Source organism: Microtus pennsylvanicus, chromosome 7 (genome assembly GCF_037038515.1).
Source record: "Microtus pennsylvanicus isolate mMicPen1 chromosome 7, mMicPen1.hap1, whole genome shotgun sequence".
In the NCBI taxonomy this organism is placed as follows: domain Eukaryota; kingdom Metazoa; phylum Chordata; class Mammalia; order Rodentia; family Cricetidae; genus Microtus; species Microtus pennsylvanicus.
The window spans coordinates 67,199,917-67,215,968 of record NC_134585.1 but is presented as its reverse complement, the minus strand read 5'-3'; the positions used below and the strand labels follow the sequence as shown (position 1 = coordinate 67,215,968).

The 16,052-nt window shown below is 47.8% G+C and overlaps 1 protein-coding gene across 1 annotated transcript; it reads right to left on the bottom strand.

Moving 5' to 3' along the window:
- Positions 1-204: 204 nt before the first annotated feature.
- On the bottom strand, positions 205-15,966 carry Tyw3 (tRNA-yW synthesizing protein 3 homolog). The gene is made up of 6 exons (XM_075981037.1): positions 15,793-15,966; positions 13,362-13,442; positions 10,938-11,036; positions 7,801-7,872; positions 6,110-6,243; positions 205-629 (listed from the first exon to the last, which is right to left on the bottom strand). The coding sequence occupies exons 1-6, from the start codon at positions 15,964-15,966 to the stop codon at positions 416-418; spliced, it is 774 nt and encodes a 257-aa protein (XP_075837152.1). The 3' UTR covers positions 205-415.
- Positions 15,967-16,052: the final 86 nt, after the last annotated feature.

Sequence of the window (16,052 nt, the reverse complement as noted above, 5' to 3'; positions counted from 1 at the left end):
GTCGCTTTTATTCACAAAACTGAGTGGGGAGGAAACACTTGTCCATGGTAAGGATGCAAACTCAGACCTTCCCCTTAAAAAAAAGCGGCGGGTTGGGGTGAGGTTGTTCCTATGGCTCCCACTCAAAAGTTCATGATGCTGAGGCTGCCTCTGAAGAAAACTGATCTTTTCCTACTTCACACAAATAGAAACTGGAACCAAAAAGACAGGCATCAAAGTTGTAAGTTTATTTGCAGAGTGACTGCTAATATGCTTAAGAAACGTGTTCAGAGAGCAAAGACACACAAAGCTACTTTGAAAAGGCATTTACACTTGGGAGCTTCTCTGAAACAGAGAAGAATGAACTCTTGTACCCGAAGGGCTGACGCACTCAGCAAACACAGCACTCTTGTAAAGAGCATCTTTATAATGTGTCTTAGTCCTCCTCCGAGGAGAACACAGCACTGATTCCCAGGCTGTCGCCACCTTCCAGCTCCTTTTCTTTGTCTTCAGGGACAGATGGGTCATGTGCTTTTTCTCGGTTCCTTTTATTCTTACGAGTACAAAGTGGGTTATTTTTCTCTTTGATCTCAGAATGTGAGTTGGAAATGGTTTTTCTTTCCATAGCATGTTGTAGACAGTTATAAAACCTGTAAGGAATTAAATATATGGTTATATATACTGACCAGCATTCTAAAAGTGAGTGACTGAAACACACCTAGACTTGATGTAGTTTTTAAGCTTGACAATGTCATGGTTTAGCCTGATAGATTATAAAGTCAATCAACTACAACTTGGCCTTCATCACTGTGAACTCTGTTCTCACTCTTTAAGAATGCTGTTCACAGACACCCGTTTCTAGCCCAGGGCTTGTTCCCATCTCTGTATCAGCATGCCTCCCTCTTCACGGTCAGCTCCTTCCATGCAGGGATCTCCTCCTAAACCCCACCCAGGGCTGGGCCAGAGCTTCCCTTCACCCACACTTCTGGCTGCACACCACTTTCTCTAGGGAATAAGAGCACCTCAGTTTGGAAACCCAGTGACTCCAAGGCCCATCTTGGGTGTTCACCATTCCTTGGGAACAATTACAGTTACTGGTCAGAATGCCCAGCTGTACTGTTACAAAAGCTGAGGATCTACCTTGGGCTCCTCTCTCAACCGCACTGCCTAGCAGGCCTGCACACTGCAGTGCTTTCTGAAAGAACACATAAGTACATATTCATCCTCATCCAGTTCACGGCCGTCATGAAAATATCAGCACACTGCTGATTCCTAGAGTCCTACTGTGGTCAGCACTGGGAGGGGTTAGTGGAGCTGGGGGCTGTAGCGGACAGAAGGACGGCCAGAGAAACATTTCGCCAACCCTTTACTCACTCAGTCACTAACGGTGTTGAAATCACCTGCTAGTTAAAGTAAATACCCATAAAAACCTAAACAAGAACTCAAACAAACAAATAGGGAAGCATCACCAGACTGAATTTGGCAATGATGGCTTTCTTGGGTTTAATACTGAAGACAACAACAGAAAACCAGACTTCTAAGAAGCTAAAACTCTCTGTGTAAAGACACTACTGCCAGGGCGGTGGCATTCCCTGCAGGAAAAGCTGTAAACTGCCCATCAACAGATGGACAGGGCATTGTGGCTTCTCTTAATGTTTTATTATTCAATAAAGTTCAGGAGTCAAATATTAGGGAATAAACCTGATGGATTCCTGGAGCGAGGGAGCAAAGATCACGTCACCCTCTTCTCCACCACCATTTTTGTTCCCCCTACTCTCTGCATCCATCTATCCCTTCTGCATCAGCCAGAAAACTCTACAGTCCACACCACGTGTGGACTCAGGGTGAAAACACAAACAAATCTCCCACAACAGGGAAACAAAATCAGATCCATAAACACAATGGGGTGTGGCCTATCTGGAAAAGAAAAGTGACTGAGGCACCCACAGCACCACAACGTCCTGAAGGTTAGTAGTCAGGGCTGTAGCCATGGCAGTCCTCTTGCAAAGCATGCGTAAGGCCTAGGTCCATACCAGGTACTGCGACAAACAAAACCACTACCGCACGAGAGTACCACATGAGAGTACACCAAGACGGGAGCTACACACAGGACAGATTGCGTGATCAAGCGGCTGGAGTAGCCACGCTCACACACACACGGACAACGGAGTGCTGGGAGCAGCTGTAGGATGGAGAGAGGCCGGAGCTCAGTGTCTGCTCAGGACGATGAAAGCTCTGGAGATGGATGGGTGATGGCTCCTAATGCGGACATACACAATGCCATTGGTCAGAATGGCTTCTAATGCGGACATACACAATGCCATTGGTCAGAACGGCTCCTAATGCGGACATACACAATGCCATTGGTCAGAACGGCTCCTAATGCGGACATACACAATGCCATTGGTCAGAATGGCTCCTAATGCGGACGTACACAATGCCATTGGTCAGAATGGCTTCTAATGCGGACATACACAATGCCATTGGTCAGAATGGCTTCTAATGCGGACATACACAATGCCATTGGTCAGAACGGCTCCTAATGCGGACATACACAATGCCATTGGTCAGAACGGCTCCTAATGCGGACATACACAATGCCATTGGTCAGAATGGCTCCTAATGCGGACATACACAATGCCATTGGTCAGAATGGCTCCTAATGCGGACGTACACAATGCCATTGGTCAGAATGGCTCCTAATGCGGACATACACAATGCCATTGGTCAGAATGGCTCCTAATGCGGACATACACAATGCCATTGGTCAGAACGGCTCCTAATGCGGACGTACACAATGCTATTGGTCAGAACGGCTCCTAATGCGTACGTACACAATGCCATTGGTTAAAACGGTAAATTTCTGTCACTCATCTTTTACCACAGTAAAAAGGTTAAAAAAAACCCAACTATTGCAAACAGATTACTTTGCCTTTCTGATTTCTTTATTCTTAACAATATTATATGCCAATATATTCAGCCCTTTATTCTGTTTTATTTAATATTTTATTACACAGTTGATGAAAAGAAGAACATGGTTAATTTCTTTCTACTCGGTGCCACATGGCTTCACCGGATCCAGGACTTGACCTGGTACTAACAAAGAACCCCTCCAACGGCAGATCTACAAACCTCCGGTTTCCCACCTGGATATCGTTATGTATGAAACATCTTTTGGTGTTTGTCAGTCCCTGTCTCCTCCAGTCTCCAAACTGGCTCTTTATGAAGCAGCCATGGTCCCAGGACTGCCCTGCCTGGCTCCAGATGCCCGCCGCAGGCTTTACGCTGCTCTGCTGGCTGAGCCCCTTCCCACAGAGAGGCAGGCATGGGGACTGTTTTTCACAAACATGAATGTGACCTTTTCTCTATTAAAAGTATTTAGGGTTTGAGGAGATGGCTCAGTGGGTAACAGTGCTTGCTGCGTAGGTGTCCGGGTCTGAGTTCGGACCCCAGCACCACAGCAGAGGCTCGTGAGCATCTGAGCCTGAGGAGCAGCTATGTGAGGAGCTGAACCTGAGGGCAGCTAAGGTCTTTCTGCCCCCATCCACATCCAGGTTTAGTCAGGGACTCTGTCTCAAGGCAGAGTCAGAGCAGAACACAAGACTTCCAGATCTGAACATATGTGTAGATAACACACATATATACATATATCATACATAGGCACACCTGCATAGATACCACCCCCCACACATACACAGGCACACCTGCATACATGTGCAGATACTACACACACATCACAATACATAGGTATACTTGTACACACAGTGCACACACCACACATGACACCACTCTCATACATGTGCACACATGTGACCAGATACACACATCATATACCTACATATACATATGCACGCATCTAACAACACAACAACATATTTGTAAGTACTTTAACTTTTAACTCTTATCTTTGTCACACTTCTAAACCAGCTGTTGCTGATGTTTGCTGGCTTGAGAGCTCCAGTTCTATCTGAACCACGAGAAACATGTCCCCCCCACGTCCTCCCCTTCTCCCCCACCCCCGCCCCGTGCTCACCCGCTGTTGCTGACGCCCTTTTCTCCTCCAAGACCAGGAGTTCTGTGCCTGCATCTGGCTGATGTGCAGACGGCTCCCAGAGGAGCACCTTAATTTGCTCACATGCTCTGAAGCCACACGTAATCTTGTAATCAGGATCTTAAGACACTTTTTACCCTTCTTTAATTTTTTCCTGATTTTATATGATGAGCCTGGCTCTCTTGATAGTGGCATGCAGACTATCATCTCAAAATACATTTCTGAGTCAAAGGATTTAACTCATAATTTGATTTTATGGTTGGTGAGCGTGGCTCAATTAACTTCACCAGGTGTATAGTTAGTTGATCTTGGGCTATATTTATAATCTTGTTGAAATTCAGGGCAGAATATAGAGAAACTGAGCCGTTGCTTCCTGCATCTCCACACACGGCCCCCATGGAGCACATCTGTAGACTTTTGACTCTGGTGGCAGTACGTGTCTGTATGCAGTTCCTGTCTGCAGTCTGGTGGGCGGCCAGGCACGTGTCAGCTGACCCTATTTTGGGTAGGAGTCCATGCTTTGTGGCCGGGTTTATGAGCAATTTTTTAAAACCAGGACCTATCTGCTGTAATCCTGAGATAGCCACTGTGGGTGAGGAACGGGCTTCTCACCCCTGCATTGCTCTGAGATAGCCACTGTGGGTGAGGAACGGGCTTCTCACCCCTGCATTGCTCTGAGATAGCCACTGTGGGTGAGGAACGGGCTTCTCACCCCTGCATTGCTCTGAGATAGTCACTGTGGGTGAGGAACGGGCTTCTCACCCCTGCATCTAATCTGATACAAGTCACACAGCTCCCCGGGGAAAGCTTCTAAGGAGTCTGCGCTTCTGGGTGGGATGATTGTATTAGGGCTCTCCTGTTCTGAGAGCCCACAGCAGGCACCGAGGCCTACCACAAAGAACGTGATGTTTAGTGATAGCAGTAACTGTTCTCTGGGCTAGCATTTCCCCAGGTTATTGATAACACAATCAGAAACAAGACAGTGACTTGGTGGAGCTAGGCTAAGGAACTTGGTGGGACAGGGTTGAACCAGGCTGCTGTGGGGACAAGTTCCTTTGGTCTTAGCCACAGTTGCAAATCTCTAGGTAGTTGAGGGGTTCTGGCAGGGAGGTCAGCGCATGGGTTTCCTCTCTAGTATGGACAAGACTCTAACAGTAGTACAGAGACCAAAGATAGACATCCTGTGTACACCCTGCTCTGAGAGCTGGGGGGCGGCTGCACAGGCTGTGAATAAAGAAAGGCAATGAAGACGGCAGGGAAATGACTGGAGAGGTGTTTAGGGAGTGATGAGACATCAGACTGTCAAGAGGATGGGAAGGAGAAAGGGAAATCACAAATGATGCCAATATGCCCATCGCTCTGTAACCGGGAACTCTGCAGCTTGGGCTGGTGAGCCACAGTGCAGTGCTCAGGGGGGAGGACCTCCACAAGTGTGCTTGGGCTGCGCATGCACACTCACATGACAAGTGCATGCATGCGCACACACAAAACAGCCCCCCCCCAAAACACACCAAAACCCAAACCGACAGATAAATAGCTTGCCCAGAGGATTCTGTGGCACTGCCCAGGCACGTGGAAGGCAGTGTTTATACAAAGCCCTGTACAAGGGAGCGTGTGCTAGTCCACTTGCCGGGTGGCAGAGCTGAAGAACGAGAACAGAGCTGTGAGCTGAAATCTAGTCTTCTTTCCAATGGGCTATGATGTGATTCCAGATCTGCTCCACGGCAACAGACGGCTGTTGAACTAGCCCAGGGTCTAAGGCACCATCAGACTGAAAATGTGAGTTTAGCAACATCCAGGGCAGTGTGCTCAACCTCCCTTCAATCTCTGTTCCCACAGCTGCTGGGCTCTCTCTCTAGTGCATTCTCCTGGCGGTCACATGTCTGGCTGTCTCTGTGAAGCCTCCCTCTGCAATCTCCGAGTGCCTGTCAGTGTGCCCTAGTCCCCCATGACCTCAATCATCTTTCTTTTCTCCACAGGAGGTCTACAATCACACAAGCAGTTTAGACTAGAACCTTAAAGGAGTATGTGTCTCTATAGGAATATATGAATTACGTGGAAATAAATAATTGACTGTACCTTTCAATCCTTCTCTTGTTTTCCTCCATTTTCTGATTTGCTATAGTTAGTAGGAACTCAATATATTCCTCTGTAACCATCAATTTTCCCTTATGACTTAATGGAACTTCTAATCCATGTGTGCTCCGGACAGCCTAGAAGAGAAAGCAGTTTAGGTATGAAGAACAGAGCTCAGTGAGAGAGGTTCTGACAGAGCTCAGCCGGAACAGTTCCCTTCCTTAGAGCACGTAGGCCCTTGATGTCTGTAATTTAGTTAAACTCAAGCAAAGCAAATGAGATAAAACAGAGTTCTTGTCATGTACAGCTTCTTCTCCAGAAGGACATCTACACATTCTTCTCAGAGAAGCGGATAATATCAAAGAATCCAGTAACTTTGAGCAGTTTCAATCCCACTAGAGCTAAGAAAACTTTAGTACGTGATTTTAGAAAAGGAAACAAAGGAAACATCTGTAGAGAACTCAAGGAAAAACCAGTCTCTTCCAGCATCTGCTGGAGCGGCGAATGGATGACAAGGAGAAGCCACGCTTCCTCCACCATGCAGCACATGGGGTTGCCTGCTCAGCGCATAGGGCCGGCAATCTCAGCAGCTCTGTCGGGGAAAGAGTCAGGATATCCCCCAAGGAAGCTCGAGAGACCCTGGTGTTTTAAAGGAGAGATTCTGACAATTATGGGTTAGAAACTGGAGAAGAACTCTCTGGAGCCAGCCCATCAGGAGACAGTCTTAGAAGTGAGGAGATGGATGCTGAGCTCTGACTCAGGGTATACAGCCTAGCTGGAAAGGCACAGAGGCAGATATGATCACACCAGTGACTAACTGGACCTAGGGGACAAAGGAGAGAAAGGTGAAGAGATGGTTGTGCTTTCTCTTGGGGACCAGATATGCTGTGGAGCGAAGGCTTTGACTTACTGTCTAGATGCTTCCTAAGTTCTTCGTAAGCCACCTCTATTTGGGAAATAGGCTATTTGTTAAAAACAGAGAGAGTGGAGAGAGCTAGAATGGCAGGAATTTGACATGTCCACACACAGTGTGTGCTGTGCAGACAGTGAGCACAACAGGATCTGGACAAAATCACTATGGGTTGGCTTGGCCAGGAAGGACAAGGAGAATGCAGGATTTAAGAACCTTGGGGACCATCTAGATTGAGGGCTGGCGAACCTTTGCTATGAAGGGGCAGATAATAAATGTCCTTGATTTTTCAGGCCATGCAGTATCTGTGACTACTCAGTTCTGATGGAATGGTACAAAAGAAGTGGTACCCAAGCATGAATCAGAAGGTAGAGTGGACTTGGTTTCCCAGGGGCTGGACATGGTCCAAAGAGAGCAGTCTGTTGACCTCCAAGCAGACAGCAGACCCCAGGCATCAGAGAGCTCACGCAGGTTATAAAGCATGGCTGTAATCAGGTCATTAACATGGAGGACTCGATACATGAGGCTCTCAACACAGAGCAGGCATACTCATTCCCTTATCCCCCGATGACTCAGGAGGAGGCTGGGAGAGCAAGGAACCAGGTTCAAGGTAAGCAGAGAAGGGGGATAGAAAACAGGCCTCAAATGTAAGCCCAAACTCTGCACTTCTACGTAGGGCAGAGCCTGCCACTTCAGTAAGGCATTCTGAGCAGGAGCGGTAAGAGTGGCTCAGGTGATCCGGATTCCGTCACAGCCCCAGAACTGTTCTTGCTGATGACCTTACCAGCATGGTCTTTCCTCGCTTTCCCACTGTGATGCCAGAGTTCCTGAAGCCAGAGTCGATGGCCACCGAATGCTGCAAGAAAACACAATACCCTAAGTTATGCCAGCTAGCCAGACCCTCACTTATGTCCCATAAGGGGCAGAAACAGGTAACTGCAAGACCACTAATGTGCTTGGCTGTGTGCACTGTGTAAAAGCCCCATCACAGTGCCTGCTACATGTACCTCAAGAGCAGCTCTGGAAATGTCACTAGAGAGGGTGAAACAGGCATCTGGCCAATGACCACGAACTAAAGCACATGTCTAAACCGTATTAGACAAACGCAAACTTCAAATGAAGAAGGTGTTTTCTCTAAGAAAGAGCAAAGGTCCCTCAGATCCGTTCCAGTCCTAAAGGAAACCATGAAATGCCACAGGACAAACACTTCTGGGCCTGAACATGCTGAACTTGTGATGTCCAGCGGCCTGGCTGGCCTATCTAGGGCACAGGTCTTCCTTCAGCTCAGCAGCTCTTATCTCGGTATGCTTTTGTCCCTCAAGGGCATCCTGCAACGGCATTTACAGGGCCATGGTGGTGGTGGGGGAGGCTCCAATATACAAGGAGTAGTACATTCTGTAGTGTAACGTGCAGACTACACAAAACTACACAAAGCATGGTCTGCTTCAGAAGTGCAAGCATGGAGAATTTGTTCTGGGCGGCTCTCCTTTTGAGACATCCGTTCCCTGGGTAAGGTACCACATGCACTGTGCTGAGCTCAGTTCCCCGTGTAAGGCACTGTGTACGCATTGTGTTTATGAGTCCCAGTTCCAGTTCAGATCACTCTTCCACAGTGGACTGAATGTTTCTCTCAGTCTTTGACAGAGGGTACTGTGGTGGATTGAAAGAAAATGGTTCCTGTAGGGAGAGGCACCAATGTGGAGGCCGGAAAATGCAGGTCCATTTCCATCAGGTCCATTTCTGATGGTTAGAGAGTCTGGAGATTGATAGGCATATTGCACACCCTAACTCAGGTGATCACTTGGTTCTTTTGAACTTAAGTCAGCTCCATGCCATGCTGAGAGGTGGTCAGGATATGCAAACATATTTCTGCTCCTTCTTTAGTAACTATGGTCATCTGGGGAAGGGAGGTCTTCAGAATAGTAACCTAGAGCACCTTTGCTACCTAGACCACAGAATGAGTTATTTGATGTCTATAGTGGTAAGACCACTGCCTGTGTAAGTTATCTTTTTAAACATGGGTGGTGAATTCCAGGATTTCAGTCACTGGAATGCACTCCTGATATTTTCTATGTTTTCTGTCCCTTTATTTTTATGCACCTTCATATTCTTTACTTATATTTATTCAATTCCAATGCCCCTACCCTAGTAAGAAATAATTTTGTTGAGGCTGGTCCCTGACATACCAATAGGAGCTAATAGGAGGTGTGGCTTTGTTAGAGTAGGTGTGTCACTGTGAGGGTGGGCTTTGAGGTCTCCTATGCTCAAGCTACTACACCCAGTGACACCGTTCACTTCCTGTTGCCTGCAGATCAAAATGTAGAACTCTCAGCTCCTTCTCCAGCACCATGTCCCACCATGATAATGTACTAAAGCTCTAAAACTGAAAGCCACTCCAATGAAATGTTTTCCTTTATATGAGTTGCTGCAGCCCAGGTGTCTCTCACAGCGATAGAAACCCTAACTAAGATAGGCACCATCATTCATACAGTGTCTCAGGCGCCAAAGAGCACTTGCTTTAGCTTTTGACCCCTCTACCTCACAAGAAATTCCTGTTGCTTCTACCTTCAGCTCACACCTTGGTTCACCCAGCTCTCCATCTCTGTCCATGGACTTTCTGTAGGTGTTTGCTTTCATCCATGACCTTTAACCCTCTTACAAACAGGCCACAACGGAGTCCAAATGCTATCCCATAATACATAACGTTCTATATGATTGAGTCCCTGCCTTCCTCTCCAGTCTCTTCTGGCTTCCTTTATGCTCTCTGAACACTCAAAAGCCTTTCTTGATAGTGGCCTCTATTTCTGTCATTCCCTCTGTCTGGACTACTCTGTCTGTGCTAGATTCTTCTCATATGACACGTTCCCATTCAGTGGGCAGCCTTCTCCAGCAGCCCTCTCTGCCCTAATCAGCACCCATCCCAATGAGACACTGTTTGTCTTCTTACTGCTCATCTGCCTCCTCTGGAACAAATACAGACTCCTCTGGGGAGACAGCACAGGTCTTTTCTACTTCCCCCTAGCATCCGACAGACTGGGCCATACTGAGCGTGCTCTCGGGCGGGGAACATCTGTGGCTCTACTGTGTCAGCTCTGCATGGCAGTCTCCCACCCCAGCTCTGATCCCGGAGAGTTCATCCAACAGGTAACACCAGGATTAGCTCTCAGGGCTGGACCTGGCATGGAAACCGGAGAGGTCAGGCTTAAGCATCACTGATGGTATACTCTGGAACAAGAGGAGATTAGGATACATCCAAATCTATAGGAAAAACTCAGGCTGCTGAGTGCTGCATCTTAACTGACATTTAAAGGGCATTTCTAGGGGCTTCACTTCTCTGGCACAGCTTTAAATGGTGCACGCTGGCATCTCTCTAGTGTGTTTCTTCCATCCCTCTACACAAACGCCAATCTCATCTTGGTGTTAGAGTTGAAGTGGCCTTCAAGGCATCCGCGGCGTGCTAACCCAGACACACCATTTGTAGAAAGACTTTTATGCTGGCTACAACTCAGCTGCTCTGTGAAGCACAGGAACGGAGTGCTCTTACGAAGTTACACTTGTAATGAAACAGCTCTGCGTGAAAATCAAGGTGTAAAAACAAACAGGGAGACGCCAAACATGCAGTCCCACAGCTTCCTCCTAAAACTTGGAAGAAAACCAAAGATGCAGGCCTGTGAAATTCACCTGGAGGATGGTGAGGATGGTGGCGGCCATGTGTGGGTATGTATTTTATTTTCCCAGAGATGACCAGGAGTTCCTGCTCTTAACACTCGATAAAAATAGCTAGACTGACCAACCAGATGAAAACAATTAAATCAAAACATTAGCTAAATAAACCACCAATGAATTTCAAAGTGTGGCTTAAAGCCTAAAGCTGATTTTGCCCACAGATGTTGAGATTCAAGAGCTGGCACAAAGTCTTACCAGGGTCTGTGCGTCCTGCAGAGTCCGGCACTGCACATGGAGGATAAACGGTTCGAACTTCAGAACGGCACTGCTGGTCACACCCTGCAGAGCTGCCATCTGTAGGGACCGAAGGGCAACATCAGGCATGGCTGCCCCGCCCCGCCAACCCTTCCCTCCCACCTTCCTTCGCTCTCCGAGAAAGTCTCGCTCGCTAAGCACATGCTGTCTGGAATTCCCTTCCTCTGCTTTCTTGGCATTCTTTCATTAAGAACATTATTACAGCTTGTTTTTATTTTTTTACGTTTATTATTTATTGGGTGGGGCGTCTGCATTATGACACCTATGCAGGTCAAACGACGGCTTCCCTTGGTTCTCTTCCTTTACCATGTGGGTCCCGGGGATCAACTCGGCCATCAGGATGTGCTAGCAGCCGGTGCTTATATCCCTTGAGCCACCTCATTTGCTTATTTTCTTAAAGGACTTGATTTCTACCTTTCCCACAAATCTGAGTCTTCTGTGCCCTTTCCAGCTGCTCCAACTGGCAAAAGTAAACTATTGTTTAATTTAGTTTCTTAAGGATGTAGTACCTGGGGCCTGTACTTGGAAAGCTGGTGACATGTTCTGATGTTAGACTGAGACGGGGCACATGCACTATGAAAGACTCAGGCAAAGCCCAATGCCTCCCTAGTGCATCCCAGAAGCACGTTCTGCTGGGTACGAGATGGGCTCCTAAGCATGGAAACCGTGAGACACACAAAGAACCCAGAGCAGCCAGCGCTTCTCTGTTCCCTCTGCACTGGTACAAGCCCATGTCCCTGAATAATAAACCTATTTTGCAGATGCCACAGGGTAAAAGAAAGGTCTTTTTATTGCAGCACACAGTGGATGTGCGTACAATGGTCCTTAACTGCAGCATAGCTCTACCAGCCAGGGTCCGCACAGTTTTACCGGCCGAGGCTCCACAAGGACATGGGCTACACCGTCTTTCCTATGCCAGGCTCTGGCTCTTACCCCTCATTCCTGCACTAAGCAACTATTATACCGTGGCCATCTAGCATGTGCTGCTTGTTCTTAGCAACCTGAGTCACACACTAGCTTCTTTCCTGAGTGGTATGTGCCATGTACAGCTGAAACAGTGGCACAAGGCAAACACGTAATACTATATCTGAGCTAAAATCTATACGAGTTATTATTTCTGCCTGCCTGGTATTTGGGGGCAGCACCTTCTCACCTTCACACTACTGATTCTAGTGAGCCGTCAATTATAACCCTGATCTCACTCTCCCTATCAACCAGCAGCCTCAACTGTCTGTGTCCAAACAGAGACTATTATCAATCAGCAGCCTCAACTGTCTGTGTCCAAACAGAGACTATAATCAACCACTAGCAAAAGCCATTCATTTAGCATGAAGCATCAAATCCATCCAGGACAACTCAGAGTCCGTCTTTAGGACTGGTCCGTGGATGCTGGAAAACGGGCATCTTTCTCTGCTGGGATTGCTGGCAGTTTCCCTGGCTGCTGCAAAGATCCTCTGCAGCAGAAAAACAAGTGCAGGCATTAGGAACACATGGTCCGCTCCCAGAGACACAGACGGAGCCACATGCAACATGAGAACACCTGAACCTCAGCCTCCACCTCTGTCCTTTCATCTTTTCTGCACAGGATGGAACTGGATTTCTAAAGGACCAGGAGGGAAAGGCACCTTCCTGATACAACCTTCCATGCACTCACCTCACACTTACGACTCAGAGACACACAACTGAGCACAGCCATGAAGGCTGAGAAACAGATCCACAATGTGTAATGATTCCAACCACTGAAGCCAGCATGCAGGGAGGGAAAATCCCCTTCTCCTTCTTTAATTTGTTACAGGTTGCAAAGTTATTAAATAACCAAAATGGAAGACTTCAATTCAATGTGCCAAATGCCCACAGATTCTATGCTGCAAAGAGGATGCTCTGCCGAGCTGCAGACACTGAGCTGCAGACTCTCCGCTGCGAGAGGATGCTCTGCAGAGCTACAGGCACTGAGCTGCAGAGAGGATGCTCTGCCGAGCTGCAGGCACTGAGCTGCAGAGAGGACGCTCTGCAGAGCTGCAGGCACTGAGCTGCAGAGAGGACGCTCTGCAGAGCTGCAGGCACTGAGCTGCAGAGAGGATGCCCTGCCAAGCAGCAGGCACTGAGCTGCAGAGAGGACGCTCTGCAGAGCTGCAGGCACTGAGCTGCAGAGAGGAAGCCCTGCCAAGCAGCAGCACTGAACTGCAGGCACACAGACACACTCAGCATAGCATTCTACAGCCCGACAGGACCAATGGAGCCAGAGTTCTCCAGGCTTCAGCATTTTCAGCCATTATAATTATACATGTGAATCTTCTATTCTCTGTACACAGTTAAAGGAACTGTGGAATTTTAAAGTTTATTTTTTAAATATTAAAAACTTACCACATCCTCTTTCACACAAGGTTTGTGTGTGACCAGCAGCCAGCAACAGTGCTGTTTCTGAACCCCAGAACCATTTGGGCTCTAAAACGACAAGCAAATTAATTATAGCATTTAACAAAACAAGTACAATGCATCGTATCGTATGATGAGCATTCTTAAATTAATACACATAAGGATTACTAAAAATATATTTTGGGGCAAAGAAAACGAAGAAGGAAAATCAACTCAAATAATTTAGGGCTTGAATGGTAACAGTACTCGTGTGTTCAGAAACACGGCTGTGTGTTTGCATCTGTGTTTGTGCTAGGATGCTAGTGATGGAGCCCGAGGCCTCATGAGTGCCGGGGGGTGCACTCACCATTTGGTCATGTGTTTGTTTGAAGAGAAGGATGCTGAGCGGTTAGATGCTAGCAGCATCTGATCGCAAAGGATGACAAAGGGAGGGGACCCCTGTAGAATAGTATGGTTGACACCAAGACCCAGCGTTTGCTGATACCTGGGATAGGCACGCCTCTGAACACGTTCCTCATCACTTTGGGCATAATTTTGTGATTTCTATATTAGACTGTATTGGCAAAGAAGCTAGGACCAAAGTGTCATCTATTTGAAAAGGCTACTATTACAACATTGACTTAAATGTTGTTTATTTGCAAATCCTAGTAGGAATATACAGATCCTCCTCCAAGATATTTGAAAGCGAAAGGAGAAAATCTTGCACGTGGAGATGGCGGTGTCTCTAAAATAACCATCTATACAAGGGCACTGGAGGACACTCTGCCATCTGGTCTCAGAAGCACGTCTCCTCAATAACTGTTTCCATAGGAAGACTTTAGTAAGATGTGCTTGGCCTTGTGCTGTCTGCTACAAATCTCAGAGCCAAACGAGTGGTCTACATTTAACCAATTTACAGGATCTAACACCATGACTTGGGAACATCTCCAGTTCCTCTATGCTCCTCTTATCCTGGTTTTTCACTTTCCTTCTTTTCTAATAAGAATTAAACCAAAAACCAATGAAGTATAATACGCTAAAAAGGAGTCCAAAAAGAGACCTAAGACAGTTCAGAGTGAACAGTCACTACTAAGTGGGTACTATCTGTGGGTATGTCTGTCTGCACCGCTTTGGGTGTTTGTAGAAGAGTGGAGTCTGGGGACTCATGTCTCAGATATTTGGGTTGAGGGCAAGCTTTACAGAAGAACAGCTACTCCAGAAGCTGAGGCAGGAGGATCACAGGTTCAAGACCAGCCTGGCAGCTTCTAAATACCCTGCTTTAAAAGGTACAAGGCAGCGAGGAGCTGGGGACACAGCTCAGTTGCAGAGTGCCTGCCTAGCACCTGTGAGGCCCCAGGTCTAGTTCTCGGTACTGCCGCTCCTAAATGAAGAACACAAGCCAGACAAAAGCAGGTAACAAAAGCCAAGAAGAAAGGAGTTTGAATTTGGCACTCGGCTAAAATGGGGATAGGGCTGGAGGATGTAGTACAATATAAATTTGGATTTTCTGAAGTAAGAAATGTGCCCCAAAGCTTCAGCACAGATGCTTAGCCAAGAAAATCCCGCCTTAAAAGGTGAATATGAAAGAGGACAAATGTGTTCATGTGTGACAAGGATTGGAGGCGAGAAAAGTGTTTCAGAGACTCATTGGGGACGATCTGAAAAAAAAAAAACAGATGGGGCAGTGGTAGAAGGTGTGGGAGCAGTCAACGTTGGTTGCCCATGCACAAAACGTGATGGAAGCATAAACGTGAACAGGCCTTGCTAACCGGGGAGTTCGGCAAAGGATTAATTACACTGAATCTAAAAACTGTACCCATGCATGTGTGCTCTTCGATGCTCTGGATACAGTAACAGTAACAAAATGAATACGAGGCAACTTTTAACGACCTGGACCAGGCACGGTGACAAATGCTGAACGATAAATGCTGAAAATAAACGACTCAATTTCCTCCACACGACATCCTATGCAACAGAAGTTGTCTAGGTATCCTCAGTTCTTGGGACAGCAGGAGATGGGTGCATGCACCTTTCCTAAGTCAAAACGGATAACTGGTCAGTGTTCTCAGCCTGAGGCTTTTGCATCTTGTACCATGTACTGCTGCATTTAGAGCTAAAAAACTGGGCAGAGCTGCAGTAGTGGAGTGGGCCACTGGGTGGCAGTGACCCTGAACCTCAGCGATGCTCATCTAGAAAGAGCAGGGACTTGAGGAGAGCGGCACAGGTGAGGATTGGGGTGCATCCATCCCTCTAGCATCCCACAAATCCAATTCTCCTAGCGGTTGCCGCTGAAGCTACTTTCACCATCCTGGGGGCGCGGGTGCTTGTGAGAGCAGCGACACCAACTGCAGAAGCGCCAGTTAGGCAGCCAGCACCGTTGGGAAGCACGGGGACCCGGGGACCCGAGGAGGCACGGGCAGGGCGAGCCAGGGAGCCTCACCCCGTCCAGGAGGAGGATCCGGCCTGCGCAGGAGCTGGTGGTGAAGAACTCTTCCCGTGAGTTCAGGAGCTCCACCACCGCCACCGCGTCCTCGTCCACGCTGCCTTTCCGGCTGAGGTCCGCCTTGCTCAGGCTCTGCGCCTTCCATCGGCTGAACTCTGCGCCGCGGTCCATGCGCGGGAGCGACCCGGGCTCATCCACCAGGTGTCTCCGTGGGCGCGGCCGTACTGCCACCACGGTGGCCGCGGAGGACCAAACTC